A 16,788-nucleotide genomic window follows, 5' to 3' on the forward strand; every position below is an offset into this window, starting at 1 on the left:
ACATATACAAAAAGAATAAATTAGTTTTTTTTAAAAAATTAAGTATAAACAGGTAAAGTCTGAGAAAACTATTAAGAAATCCTAGGGGCTAGAGTTGTGACTCATCGGTAGAGTTCTCGCCTCGCACCTGCAAGACCCTGGGTTCGATCCTCAGTACCACATAAAAATAAATAAGTGAAATAAAGGTATTGTGTCCAACTACAACTAAAAAAATATTTTAAAACAAAAGGAAATCCTAGAATGTTGGAATACATGACAAAACAGTGATTCTCAAACCTTTTTATCACCTTAATATAGTCTTCATCCCACTACACGTCTATGTTTCATGCACCCACATATCAAGAATGAGACTTTTTACACCTATATGTTTTCTTTTTACAAATGAATATTATCTTTTCTCCAGTGATACTTGTTTAATATTTTTGAGACTCTTCATTTAACGCAGTTATAACAGTTGATGAACCTGATCTCATTTGTCAGTTTTATCCTGTCTGATACCATCCTCTCAAAAAAAAAAAAAAAAAAAAACAATAACAACTATATTGCCCACCATTATTGCAGCTTTGATAGACTGGATTTACCATTCCTAATTTTCAAATACTTTGGTTAATTTCCCCCCAAAATGAAATGACCGAGTTGATAAGACTCACTTCCTCTGGGGCTAGCTAAGAATCAGCTGCAACTGTAACGGTAGATACAAGACAAAGTTTATTATCTTGTTAAGAAAGTTTGCTGCAGTTTTCATACTTGGGGAATAAAATACCTGAGGCCTAAAAGCTTTAATATGTATGAAAACAAAAATCATCACCTTATCATATACTTGGACCTGAAGTAGGTACGTGGTTTATATTATCTCTTTTATTGTTTATATTGTTTGTTTTCTTCTTGTCAAAAATAGTCATGTAATTATTTCTGAAGCTTACTCTAGTGCCTCACAATGACCATCTTATCGTCCTTTCTCATTCTGCTTATCTCTGCAGGTAAAGGTTGCCATCCTTAAATACATAGAAACTCTGGCCAAACAAATGGATCCAGGAGATTTTATAAATTCCAGTGAAACTCGCCTGGCAGTGTCTAGGGTCATCACTTGGACAACAGAACCCAAAAGTTCTGATGTTCGGAAGGTGTGTTTTCACATAAGGTTTAGAAGATCAATTGGAGAGTTGGGGTTGTAGCTCAGTGTTAGACCCTTGACTAGCATATGTAAGGCCCTGGGTTCAATACCTACCACCACAAACAAGAAAAAGATCAGTTGGAAAAGCAAGTCAGTAGTTTTGGATTGCCAGTGAAGGAAGAATAGTTTAGAATTCTACCAGTTAGCAATGAATTATGAAGGTCTTTTTTTAAAAAATAATAATTCTTTTAAATTATCTTAAATTTGGTCCAGTTAATTGAGCATAATTTTCAAAATTGGACTCCAAAATAGCTATCCTTGCTACAATCCTCCCAGCCTCAAGCACAAAATATTCCAAATTATTCTCCTTGCATTTACCTATGTATTCCAAATAAGAACAGATGCTGTTTCTTGGTTTATTCATTTTAGGCATTATTTATTGATCTATTGATAAATATAAACATACTGATCTATCTTTGTTAGGATTTAGCTTTCCCCTGTCTTTCCTACATAACTTTCCTATATCCTTCCCCATAATCTTCAAACTACTATATGACTGAATTGTTGGTAGTCAGTAGAAAAGATTTACATTTGGATATGCACATACACTTGTGCCAAGTGGTTTGCTGCTGTCTCCTTTCTTATAGAAACTTTGTCTTGGAGTTAATAATTTGCCTTGTTTTCATTTGCCTGAGCTTTTTAAAATGTTTTTGAAATACTTGTTTATATTTTCACCATCTCTGTCACATAATTATAGCTAATATTTTTTTTTACTCCAAAAGAGGTTATTTATTTTCTGGAGAACTCCTTCTTAGACCTCTTCTCTTCACCAGTTTGGACATAATCTCCCCTAAGTCTTCTGTACACGTCTTCCTTGTGAATCATTCTTTGTGAATCTTTTCCTTCACTGTTGCAGAGGAGTATCCAGAGTATAAATTTTGTGACCTTCATTAACAATGATAAACACTGCACCTGCTAAGAACAGAGAGTGCATTTTTTTCAAATATATGTGTAAAATTCTGCATGCTGGGTCATGAAACAAACCTCAATAGTTTGAAACAATAGAAATAACACAAAGTGTGTTCTCTGACCACAGTGGAAAAAAATTAAAAATCAATAATAGAAAGAAACTTGGAAAACTCTCAAATAAATGATATTAAACAACTTACTCTTAAATAACCATTAATTCGGAGAAGAAATTAAAAGGGAAATTAGAAAATGCATTGAGATAATGAAATAAAGACATGACCTAACAAAACATGGGATGCATCTAAAGCAGTGCTTAGAGAAAACTAAAGCTGTTGATGTTTATACAAAAGAAGAAAGATCTCAAATTAGTAACTCAATGTACTATCTTAAGGCACTAGAAAAAGGTGCAGAGCAAATCTGAAGCCAATAGAAGATTTTAAAAAAAGTTAATCAAAATGAAGATAGGAAAATATTAGAGAATATCAGTGAAACCAAAAGTTGGTTCTTTGGAGAAATCAACAAAATTTCCAAACCTCTAGCTTGGTTGACCAAGAGAAAACGACTTATAGAAACCATTGGCTCATCTTAGGAGTTGGGGATGTGACTCAGCTGGTAAAGTGCTTGTCTACATGTGTGAGGCCCTGGGTTCAATCCCCAGTACCACACACACAGAGAAGAGGAAACCATTGGCACGATTTTAATTAAGAGAGTTTTGTGCTGTTTTATATAAAGGGGAAAAGAATGGGAAGGGTGGACTAGTATTAAAAAGAGCATAAGTTCTCACATAGGATATTGAACAATAATATCCTATGTGAGAACTTATGTTAGAGTATATCTCAAGCTAATAAGAAATTAGTATGTAAACCTATGAATGCCCAATAGTTAAAACAAGCATTGCAAAGAGAAATTGAGAAATACAAAACCTTCTCTATAACATTGGTTTCTGTACATTCTTATGTGTATATTACTTTGATTTAAAGACCTGAATTTTTTTTTCTTTCTGTTGTTACTGGGGATTGATTCCAGGGACTCTTTGCCACTAAGCTATATATATCCCTAGACCTTTTTGTTTTTTTTTTTTTGAGACAAGGCCTTGCTAAGTTGCTAAGGCTGTTCTCAAACTTGTGATCCTTCTGAGTCAGCCTCCTGTGTCACTGGGATTACAGATGTGTGCCACCACATCTGGCTAAAGACCTGAAAATTTATTTTAAATGTAAAATGTATCTAGTAAAACATATGACCAAAAAAAATTTAAAAGTAACAGAAATAAACGTCTTGATCAAAATACACTAAAGCTGTAGCAATTTAAATTATGTGATGTTAGAACAGAAATAGATCAATGGGTCATAAAGAATGGTCCAAGAAACACAGATTTATGTAGAATATTGGTCCACTTAAAATCATGTAGAAAGGATGTACTCTTCAGTAAATGATTTGGGAACCATCAAGCTATCTATAAGAGATGATGAAACGTTAATCTCTAAACCAAAATAAACTATAGATGGAGTGAAGTATGTTTAATAATGAATTTGTTAAGACAAAACTAACTACTGTGTTGAAGCATACTCCCATACGATACGTGCTTTGTTGTTTTTAATAAAATGAACTTGTGTTATCACTGTTGTTTTATGTATTTCTCCTTCAGCAGTATATAACAGACCAATCTTCATTTCTGCATAAATAGACCTACATTGTCTTCTATAACTATTGTGTAATATTTCATGATTTCAATATAACATAATTTAGCCATTCCCCTACTGTTGTTTATTCAGATGCTATAAACATAGAAACACTTAGGTTTTTATAGAATTAGGTCAGAACAGTTCCAGAACTTAAGTTTCTATAAATATGAATTTCAATATTTGTCTTTTAATAACTCAATTGATTACTATAGGAGAAGAAATGTGTAAGATTTCTTATAAATCTGAGTAGGCTTTTTGTTGTTATTGTTCCCATTTCCACAAAATATTAGCTATAGTTTAGCTTCTTCAGATTGTAGATTTGTTAGATTAGCTATTTGAGAGTCTAGATACTGTTGATTTATTCAAGATTTACATATATTGAGAAAGTAGAATTTGATATTTTTTGCTCCTTATAATCATTTATTAGGAAAACTGAAGTAGTAACATGTTGACAGAAAGTATCTGGTTAACTTTTTTTTTTCTTCTTTTGTAATGGGAATTGAACCCAAGGGTGTTTTACCACTGAATACCACGCCCATTCCTTTTTTATTTTAAGACAGTGCTTTACTAAACTACTTGAATTTGTAATCCTTCTGCCTTAGCCTCATGAATATGTAGGATTGCAGGCCTAGGAAGAAAGGGTCTGGTTATCTTTTGCTTCTGTTCTATTTGTTAAACTTTTTGTATTCTCCTTTAATTTCAAAAAATAAATGGTGGGTCATATATTTTTTTAATCCCTTCCTGAAGGGCTAAGGATGTAGCTCAGTAGTCAAATGTTTCTATCTTTCCCATAAAAGAAGTGTGTTTTGTTTTTTATTGTTCAGTACTGGATCAAACCCAGAACCTTGAATATGCTAGAAAAATGCTCTAACCAACCCCTCCTTCCAAAAAAAATAATAATAATAATAATAATTAAAATAAGAACATTTTTCTTTGCCCTGGGAAAAATAGTTAAACCTCCCGATGTTTAATAGAAATGTTAAAGAAGACAATCATCTTTGCATAACCAAAATGCATTTATTGAATTTACTGTGCTTTTTTTTTTTTTTAAGGCAGCACAATCAGTGCTGATTTCTTTATTTGAACTCAATACCCCAGAGTTTACAATGTTACTAGGAGCTTTACCAAAAACTTTTCAAGATGGTGCTACCAAACTTCTTCATAATCACCTTCGAAACACTGGCAATGGAACCCAGGTATTTCTTGCTTACTTTCTTGGCTACTGTATAATCTGATGGTTGGTTTAACAGTAATTATTTTCCTTTACATGAAATAAACTTGAGCCTCATATGATTTCTGTACTTGCCAGAGTTTCCTGAGTAAAACTATATATTGTCTTGGAAACAACAGAGGCCTTAGGCTTGCTGTATTTCTATTATAATTTGTATACATTAGGGCACTGGTGAATACTGGCTAATTACGAATAATGAAAGCCAAATGTGAGCAGAATATGTATGAAGGCACCAGCTTTGGAAGCCATTAGAACATAAGGACATGTTCTTCCGATGAACCAATCCTTATTTCACTATTAGCAGAGATGACTTATTGTAGGGTTAACAAATACGGTTGGAGAGGATAGTACATAATAATCATAGGTTTGTCAGTTCACCTGTGCTTGGATTTTATTTTGAGGAAGTAAGGTGGGAGTAAATGAAACATTGCAATAAGATATAAATCTATATATAAATAAATTTTATTTAGTAACCTGAAAAACTGGACTAAAATTTTAGGGAGTTTTTGATAACAGATATAAAAAATGTAGATGCACTTGATGGGAGGCTTAAGGCAAAGTCTGAGGTTGAAAAATAATCTGAGAATAATTTTTTTGTGTGAATTAGAGGGACTATTTCACTATATTGTAAGAGATACAGATTAATAACATGGCCACATTTTACTCCATTGGCGTCTTTATGAAAATCATTTGTAAAGCAAACTAAGAGAATAAAATTTTATCATTAGTAATTGTTGGAAGTGGATAATTATCTCAGAATAGAATGCCCATTTAAAATTTTTAGTTTAGGATCCTGTTGAATTCTTGAGGGAAAGGATGTTGATAATATTTGAGACAGGAAGCAAGTAAGGAGAAAAGATAAAAACACTAAAGAGTTAGATTTCTGAGTGAGGAGAAAAACTTTCCTCCCAGAAACCAGATATAAGTATATGAATATTTAAAATATTGACCAATAACTGTGGCTATTTCATGTGTTCCTATCTCACAATTGTATTGTTTCCTTAAGAGCCTTTTACTTACCTATTATATGTTAATATTTATTTGACTCCTTTCATCAGAGTTCCATGGGGAGTCCTTTGACAAGACCAACTCCACGATCACCAGCCAACTGGTCCAGTCCTCTTACTTCTCCTACCAATACATCACAAAATACTTTATCCCCAAGGTAATAAAAGGATAACTTTTCATCATATTTTGTATTTGCAAATTCTCGATCTTAGTAAAATATTAATAAAAGGGCTTTCTTTTTTGGGGGGGGCGGTGCTGGGGAGCATACCCAGGGCCTTGTGCATGCAAGGTATGCAGTCTACCAACTGAGCTATATCCCCATCTTGATTTGAAAGGTCTTAAAATAGTATAAACAGGGCCAGGTGTGATGATGCATGCCTATAATCCCTGATACACAGGAGGTTGAGGCAGGTGAATCACAAGGTCAAGATCAGCCTCAGCAACTTAGCAAGACCCTGTCCCAAAATATAAAGGGCTAGAAATGTAGCTTAATGGTAGAGCACCCCCGTAGGTTCAATTCCCAATATTGCCAAAAATGAAAAGAAGGGGAAAAAGGGCAATTTTAAGTTTATTCGAAAACTAGCCTTTTAAAAGAGAATGTTTTGCCAGGTATGGTGACTCATGCCTATAATCCCAGCAACTTGGGAGTTCAAAACCGCCTCAGTACCTAAGCAAGGTTCTGAACAAATTATCAAGACCCTGTCTCAAAATAAAAATAACACCTGTAATCCCAGTAACTTGGGAGGCTGAGGCAGAAAGTTCAAAGCCAGCCTCAGCAATGGTGAGGCTCTGAGCAACTCAGTGAGACCCTGTCTGTAAATAAAAATAGGGCTGGGAATGTGGCTCAGTGGTTGAGTGCCTCTGGGTTCAATTCTCCAGTACCACCACCAACAACAACAAAGATAATGTATTGAATATAGAAGTTTTGGGGTTTTGTTGTTGTTGTTTTTAGTTGTATACAATACCTTTATTTTATTTATTTATTTTTTAATGTGGTGCTGAGCATCAAAACCAGGGTCTCCCACATGCTAGGCTCGAACTCTACCACTGAGCTACAATCCCAGCCCAGATATAGAAGTTTTTGAAAGGAAAAGAAAATCTACTAATAGAGCTTTTGTCTTGTTAAATCACATAGTTGTATTTATCAGAGATAATATGTAAACCCAGCAAATTGTATCTTTGCTTTACATCCTGTCACTCAATATAAATGATGAGGTCAATTAAAATAATAGATATTTAGATCTAATATTGACCAACCACCTCTAAAAAGTAGGAGGCCGGAGATTTAAACTTGTAGACAAAGCATAAAAAGAAGAATATTAAATATATAAAGACCTTATGATGACATTATATATACTTCTGATAAAGAACATGTGATTGAGAGATTAATCCTTAATATAGAATAAAAGATTATAATTTGGAGGACTAGGGTTGTAGCTCAGTGGTAGAGCACTTGCCTAGCATGTGTGACACACTGGGTTGATCCTTACCACCACATAAAAATAAATAAAGGTATTGTGTCCATCTACAACTAAAAAGAAAAAAATATTATTAAAAGATGTATAATTTTCACACACTGTGCAGCTCAAAAATGGTCAGTATTTCAGATTAAAATATTAATTCATTAGTAGACTATTATTTTTTCCCTTTTCCTGACTTTTCAAAAAAGGATTTTCACAGTAGTTCATGCTTATAATTATTAGCTCAGTTTTGTTGTTAGCCACATATTCATAACTTGCTTTATCAGCTTATTTATTAAAATTGTAGGATATAATATCAGCATCTAAGAAAGAAAAATATATCTCAAACATTAACTAGCTCATTTCTTCCATATTATACATACATATGAGACAATTTATAGCTAAATTCAAGCCTCAGTTGAATTTTGGGTTTTGATTGTAGAATTAGTGTCATTAACATTTATGTTCAGTGTTTAAAGTTCTCTAACTTCTTAAAAACTTATATAAATACTCTTATTTTCTTTTCAAATATAGTACCATTCTCATGAGTCAATTGTGAGAATTTGAAGAGTTTTTATAAAGGACAAGGGATAAATATTTTAGGCTTTTTAAGACATGTAATCTTGGTGGCCACAATTTAACTCAGCTATTACAGTACAAAAACAATCATAGACAATACCTAAATAATTAAATATGGCTGTGTTCCAACAAAATCTTACTTATATACACTGAAATTTAAATTTTATATACTTTTCATGTGTCATAAGACATTCTTTTGATTTTTTTTCCAGCCATTTAAAATGTAAAAAATAGTCTTAGCTTCCAAGCCATCCATAGTTTACTGATCCCAGGTTAATTAGAACATTTTTTTAATATTTATTTTTTAGTTTTATGTGGATACAATATCTTTATTGTACATTTGTGTGGTGCTGAGGATTGAACTCAGCGCCTCGTGCATGCTAGGCCAGCACTCTACCACTGAGCCATACCCCTAGCCCAGAACATTCTTTTTCTCTTTCCACATTTTTTTATTGGTGCATTATAGTTTTACATAGTGATGGGATTTTTTGTTGTTGTTTCATATTCATAACATGAACACAATATAATTTGGCCAATATTAAACAGAACATTTTTGAAGGTAGACAAACTAGTTGTTAAAAGCTTTACAATCCAGAGTCATTGTAAGCAGTCCTTTGTGAGGAACAGTAGGATATGTACTTTAACCATTTATAGCTGCCACATTTTATTTTGTTAATGATGTTTGGGGGCTATGCATTCTCTAATTCTGTCTTTATCCTACATAATCTCCTCATATGTGTTTGTATTGTAAAACTATAGAGAAATAAAAATTAGTGTTATCTTTTTCATAGTGCATTTGATTATGACACAGAAAATATGAACTCTGAAGATATTTATAGCTCTCTTAGAGGTGTCACTGAAGCAATCCAAAATTTCAGCTTCCGTAGTCAAGAAGACATGAATGAGCCATTGAAAAGGGATTCTAAAAAGGATGATGGCGATTCAGTGAGTATCTAAATATTCTTATTTTGCAGACTATTTAGTTTCCATTTAGATTTTGTTTTTGTCTGCTTTTTTTTTTTCTTTTTTCTTTTTTTTTTTTTTTTTACTTTGCTTTGTAGCATTTCACACAATTTTCTAGGGATCTGTTCCTCTTCAGTTATTTGCTGAGTGTCTACCGTTTGTCAGGCACTTTTTTATGCATTAGAGTTACAAGACAAGTAGCTGCCCCCCTCCCCAGTTCATTCGTTCGTTTGTTTGTTTATTCATTCATTGGTATCAGAGATTACCAAGGGCACTTAACCACTGAGCCACATCCCCAGCCCTTTTTTAACTTTTTATTTTGAACAGGGTCTTGCTAAGTTGCTGAGGCTGACTTTGAACTTGTGATATTCCTGCCTCAGCCTTCCAAGCCACTGGGATTACAGGAGTGTGCCATCATGCGCGGTTCGTTTTAGATATTGGTAAAGAGTTGATTATTATGGAGTTTTAGTTTAAAATGTCCTTGGAAGAAAATGAATTTGTTTTAGTGTGGGTCAAGGAAGGCATCTTTCAGGAGATTACATTTGCATTTAATTTAAATAAAGCCACAGAAAATGTAGAGGAGAATTCCATGACAGAATTAACATGTGCAGTGACAGGAGCAAACTTGAAGCCTTTGAAGAAATCCAGTGTAGTTGTAGAATTATGAATGAAAGAGGGATTGGAACATGGGCCATAGCACATGAGTCTTATAAGATAAAATAAGGAATTTAAAATTATTTTTTCTCCTGTTAACTATAGTAATTAATAATGATTTGCTCCATCAGGTTATATGGCTCCCATTAAGACTGTTATGACCTATCTTTTTTTTTAATATTTATTTTTTAGTTGTAGTTGGACACAATACCTTTATTTTATTTATTTATTTTTATGTGGTGCTGAGGATCGAACTCAGAGCCTTGCATGTGCTAGGCAAGTGCTCTACAGCCGAGCCACAACCCCAGCCCTGTGACCTATCTTTCTTAACATATGTGAATATTATTTAATTGATTGCCTGTTCCATTTTGGGGGTTTATTTATTTATTTATTTATTTATTTATTTATTTGGGTAATTGGACACAGTATGTTTATTTTACTTATTTATTTTTATGTGATGCTGAGGATCGAAGCCAGGGCCTCGAATGTGCTAGGCAAACGCTCTAAAACTGAGCCAGAACCTCAGCCCGAGGGGTTTATTTATTTATTTTAATTTATTTTGTTTCATTTTATTGGTACCAGTGTGCTTACCACTAGGCCACACCCTGTATTTTATTAAATACAGGGTCTTGCTAAGTTGCTTAGAGCCTCACCAAGTTGCTGAAGTTGGCTTTGAACTCGCCATCCTCCTCCCCCAGCCTCCAAAGCTGCTGGGATTACAGGTGTTCACCTCCATACCCAGCAGGGTAATTATTTTTTACTTTGCTGCTTCTTAGACTGTACTCTGACGGCTTCAACTTTTCTTTTTAAAACAGCCATCTTGCCATTTCCTATGGAATTCATTGTTTCTCAATGTTTACAAAGTTGCAGAACATTATAGTATTTTGGCACATCTCTATAGAGGGCTCTTGTCTGCTTTCCTGACTCCTTTCCCACTGTTGTTTTTCTCCTGTGTCTATAGCAGAGAGGTAGCTTGTACTAGGCTGAATAAACTGGCTGCAAAAAGCCAATTTAGCATTCATATTCAAGACTTCCTATCCTAAAAATTACATGTTGTGCAACAACAGGTCAGTAAGAGAGATGGTTGATTTGACACTCAGGCTCATCTTGTTTTCTCGTGGTATAAGATGGGGAATTCAGGTAGTTGATGTGATAAAAGTGAGTTCAAATCCCAGGTTCCAGCAGTTATTGGGTAATGAAAGGATTATTTATAAGCCTCGGGGTCTTCCCTAGTTAAATAGAAATATTGCTGTGTACCTTAAAAGTTGTTGCAAATGTGAAACATGTGGCTCTTTTGAGTCAAGATCTCTCTCCTGAGGTCCACATTCATACTTTCTTTTTTTTTTTTAACATTTTTCTTAGTTTAATTGAATGTTTTGCTTTTTTAAAAAAATATTATGTTTTTATTTGTTCTACTTAGTTGTACATGACAGCAAAATGCATTTCAATTCACATTCAAACTTTTAACTACCCATTTCAACTCCTCATTTTCTCCCTGAAACTGCTATTCCCTATCTTAGTTGATGACAACACTAGCTGCTCAGCAAAAACCTGAGACAAAGAGTTGTCTTTAAGTCCTCCCTTTTCTCATCTTCCATACCGAGTCAGGAAACTTGGTGGCTCTACGTTAGAATATACCTACTTCTTACCACTGCCTTCTGGTTCAAGCTATCATCATCAGTTCTCTCTACTAGGTTATTAAAATAGGCATCTAATTGGCCTCTTTGATTCCCCTTGGACCTTCTGTACTCTTTTTACTCCTCTTTTCACAACTCAATAGAAGGTTCCTGTCACAAAGTAAAAGCCACAGTCTTATATAGTAAGCTCCTCTTGCTATTATCTCACTCCTGCTACTTTTCTCTTTGTTCACTCAATTCCTGCTACACAGGTCTCCTTGCTATTCCTTGAACTTATTGGGCATGTTCCTGCCTCAGGGTTCTCACATTGACTATTCTCTCTGCCTGAAACACTCTTCCAGATAGTCGCCTGGCTAATTCCTTCACATTTTTCCAGGCTTCACTCTAATGGCTTCTCAGTGGACCCTACTCACTTCTAGTTAATCTGCCACCCTGTTCTTCCACCTCAGCATTCATGATCCTTTAATATCACACTTCCGTTCTTTTTTTTTCAATCACTAATCACCTTTTACCATACTATATACTTTACTCATTAAGTGTTTTTTGTTTGTTTGTTTTTTGTTTTATTGTTTCTGACTCTCCACTGGAATGTAACTCTATGAGTGTAAACATCATTTTATCTTTGATTCACTAATCTAGTTCCAGTGTCAGGAACAATGCCTGGCGCATAGTAGCTACACACTAAATATGTGAAGAATGTTTGTAAAATGTCTGGAAAATGGCTTTGTACATAGTTGTTCAGTAGATGGTAGTGATGATGATACTTATGGCAATAAATATTTTGATACTAGTATCTGTATCATTATTATTATTGATATTTTGGCAAGTGTGATTATGTAGCCCAACTCTATTGGCATCCTTCCAAAAGTTAAATAGGACTTTTAAGTCCTTCTTTAAAAAGAATTTTCTTTAAAGGAGGCCTTTTTAAAGTATGTTTTTCTTATGCTTTGTTGACATACTTTTCATTGCATAATTTACTACCTTGACAATAGCATTTGGCAGCTAGTTCTGTATTGTGATGAAGTCCTTTCACATTTTTAGCTAGCATAGAGAAGCTATTACTAATGACATTGTACGTATTATTTGGTTGAATCATTGGCAAAGGAACTGTAACAATCATTGGAGGCAGCATTCTTTCATAGTTTCTTATTTGCCCTCACAGTTGTGGCTTCTTTACATCTTAAGCTTTGTCATTTCTAATATAAGTTTTAAATTATATTGATTGTCATTAATTTCTTTCAGCTGATTATTATTACTTTCTTAAATAGCCTTTTAAACAGTAGGAAAACCTCTTTTTATAATGTTATAGAGATATTTTAAATTAAGTCAATTTACTGTGCCTTCCCCTTCCTGTCAATAGATGTGTGGTGGTCCCGGGATGTCAGACCCAAGAGCAGGAGGTGATGCTACTGACTCAAGCCAAACAACTCTTGATAATAAAGCTTCGTTGCTCCACTCGATGCCAGTTCACTCCTCTCCACGCTCTCGAGACTATAATCCCTATAACTATTCAGATAGCATCAGTCCCTTCAACAAGTCTGCCCTCAAGGAAGCCATGTTTGATGATGATGCTGACCAGTTTCCTGATGGTATGTTCTGGGTCATGCTGCTACTACACTGTGTTGTTTTGGAGGGCTGATAATCAGCTCTCCAAATCTTTTATTGTAACTTCCTAAAATATAAGGATCTTTGGAATGGGAATGTTTTCTCCTGTCTTTTAGGAGCTCACTCCTAATAGTTTTGATAGCTTTCTTCCCTAGAAAAAGAAACAGGGGGTATCTTGAGATTATCCTCATAGTCAAGAAAATTGGAAGAATATCCTCCAATAAACAATTCAAACTTGTAACTCATAAATTTAGTGCATTTAGTCATCAATTTTTATACCACAGTGAACTACCTACACATTCTTTATTATAAACCTTTAAGTGTAAATAAATAGACTTTTATTAATAAGAAACATTTAAGGACCAAATATAGGAAATACTGTCATTCTAGTGAAGTGAGGTGAAATGGACCTAGGTCTAAGCTCTGGCACTAAGTAAGTTACATAACCTGGCAAGGTGGTCAACCCTCTTAGGTCTCAGTTTTCACCTCTAGGAAAGAACAGTGGTGTAATGATCTAATTCACATCTAAGAGATTTATAGAGATGGAGTTGCTTAATGTGAATTTTAAAGTTTGGCCAGTTTAAGCAGTGTTGATTTTCTCACCAACACAGAATGTTTGAATGTTTTTAATTTTTTATGATTGTGTCAGATATCAAACAGGCCATCCTAATGTGTTTCTTTGATTATTAGGGAGATTGAGAAATTAGAATTTTTTTTTTATTTTTGTATCTTGATGAATGAACTAGAATCTTTATTTGTATATTTTTAATTACAATGAGGTTGAGGAATCATGTTTTAACCAACCTCTTATGTTAGAAAACTTAATATATCATGATATAATGAAGCCAAAATTAAGACAGCTTTAGCAAACTAAATTTAAGTTGCATAAGGACCTATATTTTAATCTAATTGTCACAAATATTTGACTGTGTTACTGAGGTGTAGTCATGACGTCAGTGTAATAGGAGTGAATAAATTGGATCTCTTGAAAGTATCCTTGGAACACTATGTAGTAGCAACAGCCTGGTGAATTCAGACTTAGATTTAGCAGCTTTAATCATTTAAAAATTCTTGATGCATATGGGTCACAAACTAGCAGACTAAATTGGGCCCACTGACTCTGTACCATGTATATGTGTATTTTTATTTTAAAATAATCATTTTTTTTTAAATTTGTTTTTAAGCTGGGGATTGAACCCAGGGAATCTCTACCACTGAGCTATATCCCCAGTCTTTTATAGTTCTTATTCTGAGGCTGGCTTCAAACTTTGGATCCTTCTGCTTCAGCTTCCAGGTCCCTGGGATTACAGGCATATGCTACTATGCCTTGCTTGTCTTTCATATACAAGAAATCATTGCCAAATTCAGTGTTGTGAAACATTTGCCATTTTTCTTCTAAGAGTTTTATTATTTTAGGTCTTATATTTAGGTTTTTGATATATTTTGAGTCAATTTTTATATTTGTGATATGAAGTGAAGTAGGTTAAAATTAATTCTCTTGCATGTAGATACCCAGTTTTCCTAGTACCATTTGTTTAAAAGACTGTCATTTTTCCATTGAATCTACTTGACATCACTGCCAAAAGTTCTTTCACCAGGCTAGGAATATAGGTCAGTGAAAGTATAACAGCTTAGCATACAGTCAGACTGACCCTGGGTTCTATCCATAGCACTGCAGAAATAAATAAATAAACAACGTACATAGATTTTTTCTGGCTTGGAGATAGGACTCATGGAGAGGTGTTAAATTTTATAAAACTTTTTCTGCAGAAATTGAAATCATGTTTTTTTCTCCTTTATTCTATTAATGTGTGTACATTAATTGATTTTTGTATGTTAAACCATTCTTATATTCCAAGAATAAATCCCACTTGGCCATAATCCTTTTAATATGGTACTTAAATCAGTTTGCTAGTTTTTTGTTGAGGATTTTTGTATACCAACATTTTTGAGTGTTGATAAGGAATATTACATGGTCTGCAGTTTCCTTTTCTTAAAGTGTTTTTGTCTTCAATATCAGGGTAATGCTGGCTTCATAGAATGAATTAGAAAATGTTCCTTTTTCTTCAATTTTTTTAAAAAGTTTGAGAAGTATTAGTATTGACTACGTAAATGTTTGGTAGAATTTTCACCAGTGAAGCCCTTAGATCTAGGATTTAATTTTGTCAGTAGAGTTTTGATTATTGATTCAATCCCTTTATAGTTAAACAAGTTGGTTCATTTTTCATAGAATCAGAAGTGATGTCTCTACTTTCATATCTGATTTCAGAAATTTGAAAGACTTTTCGTTTTAGTCCATCTAGCTAAAGGTTTATCAATTTTGTTAATCTTTTTGAAGAAACAGTTTTTATTTCATTGACTTTTGTTTTTGTATTCGTATTTTGCTTATCTTTAATCTTATTGTTTCCTTCATTCTACTAACTTTAGGTTTAGTTTGGTCTTCTTTACCTAGCTCTTTAAGTTTATAGTTCGTTTTTTGATTTGAGATCTTCCTGGTTTGGTTTGGTACTGGGAATTGAATGCAGAAGCAATTTATCATTGAGCCATATCATTCCTAGCCTTTTTTATATAAGTTCTCACTAAGTTGTTTCCGGCCTTGTTAAAGTTACCCAGGCTGGCCTCAAATTTGATGATGTTCTTGCCATAGCCTGCCAAGTCTCTAGGATTACAGGCATAAACCACTGTGCCCAGCTTTTGTTTTTTGTTGTAGATGGATACAATACGTTTATTTTATTTGTTTATTTTTATGTGGTTCTGAGGATCAAACCCAGTGCCTTATGTTAGGCAAGTGCTCTACCACAGAGCTACAACTTCAGCCCCCAGCTAAGTTTTAGTACCTTATGTTTGGGGGGGGTGGTGTTTGTGTGTTTATTTTGTTTGTTTGTTTGTTTGTTTAATACCTTTATTTATTTATTTGTTTGTTTATTTATTTATTTATTTTTATGTGGTGGTAAGGATGGAACCCAGTGCCTCACATGTGTGAGGCAAGCACTCTACCGCTGAGCCCCAGCCCCAGCCCCATGTTTTGGGTTTTTAATTGTCTCTAAGTGTAGTAGAGTTTCTACTTATGATTTCTTAATTTCCACAAAGTTGTGGATTTTCCACTTTTACTTTTGTCTTTGATTTCTGACTTTATCGTGGTGTGGTGAGAGAGGATAACTTCTATGATGTTATCCACCTTTTAAAATCTGTTGAGACTTAACTTTTGTCCTAACATATGGTTTATCCTGGGAAATGTCTTGTGTGCACTTGGGATCAATGTGTATGTTTTTGTTGGTTAGAGTGTTCTATATTTGTCTGTTAGATCAAGTTGGTTTATTGAGCTGTTAAAATCCTGTTTCCTTATCCATTATTGAGAACGAGAATCCAGGAGTAAGCGTTCAGCTTATTATTATGGGATTGTCTATTTCTCCTTTAATTCTATCAGGTTTTGCTTCATATAGTTGCTGTACTTTCCAGTTTCTTTATATGTCTTGTGTTTTTTTTTTTTTAATGTCAAGATTAGGACATTTGAGTCTAATTATGGGGTAATTGGAAATCAGATTCTTCCCTACCCTAGGGTTTGCTGTTTTTGTTGCTTTTGTTTATCACTTTTTATTTTATTGATTATTATAGATTGACTTTGTGCTAAGAATTAGGCTCAGGTGTAAACTTAAGATCTTTTCAGATCTTTTCTGAGTCTAAGCTTTTCCCTGAGCATTCTGTGTCACTTTTTAACTTTTTCTTGATGTACATTTGTTTTCTTTTACTGTCCTTGTCTTTAATATTTGACTTCCAAAAAGTGAAAAAAGGAAAATGAGTGAAGGTGGCTAAGAGTGCTAGTCCTTTAAGTCCTCTGAAAGTCATTTCAGCCTTAGGGTGAGGAGATTGCAATAATGGGGAGAGC

General features: G+C 33.9%; 1 protein-coding gene across 50 annotated transcripts in view; it reads left to right on the plus strand.

The window, feature by feature from the left end:
- The window catches only part of Clasp2 (cytoplasmic linker associated protein 2), a 202,697-nt gene that overhangs the window by 162,156 nt on the left and 23,753 nt on the right, over positions 1-16,788 (plus strand). For 49 of the 50 annotated variants that reach the window (XM_078038189.1, XM_078038168.1, XM_078038170.1 and 46 more), the window contains 5 exons: positions 981-1,124; positions 4,818-4,961; positions 6,055-6,161; positions 8,835-8,988; positions 12,658-12,886. In XM_078038189.1, coding sequence (XP_077894315.1) covers positions 981-1,124; positions 4,818-4,961; positions 6,055-6,161; positions 8,835-8,988; positions 12,658-12,886 — 778 coding nt within the window. The remainder of the gene's footprint in view (positions 1-980; positions 1,125-4,817; positions 4,962-6,054; positions 6,162-8,834; positions 8,989-12,657; positions 12,887-16,788) is intronic. The other variant, XM_078038181.1, reaches the window with a different exon arrangement.

This window comes from Ictidomys tridecemlineatus, chromosome 2 (assembly GCF_052094955.1).
Source record: "Ictidomys tridecemlineatus isolate mIctTri1 chromosome 2, mIctTri1.hap1, whole genome shotgun sequence".
Taxonomy (NCBI): Eukaryota; Metazoa; Chordata; class Mammalia; order Rodentia; family Sciuridae; genus Ictidomys; species Ictidomys tridecemlineatus.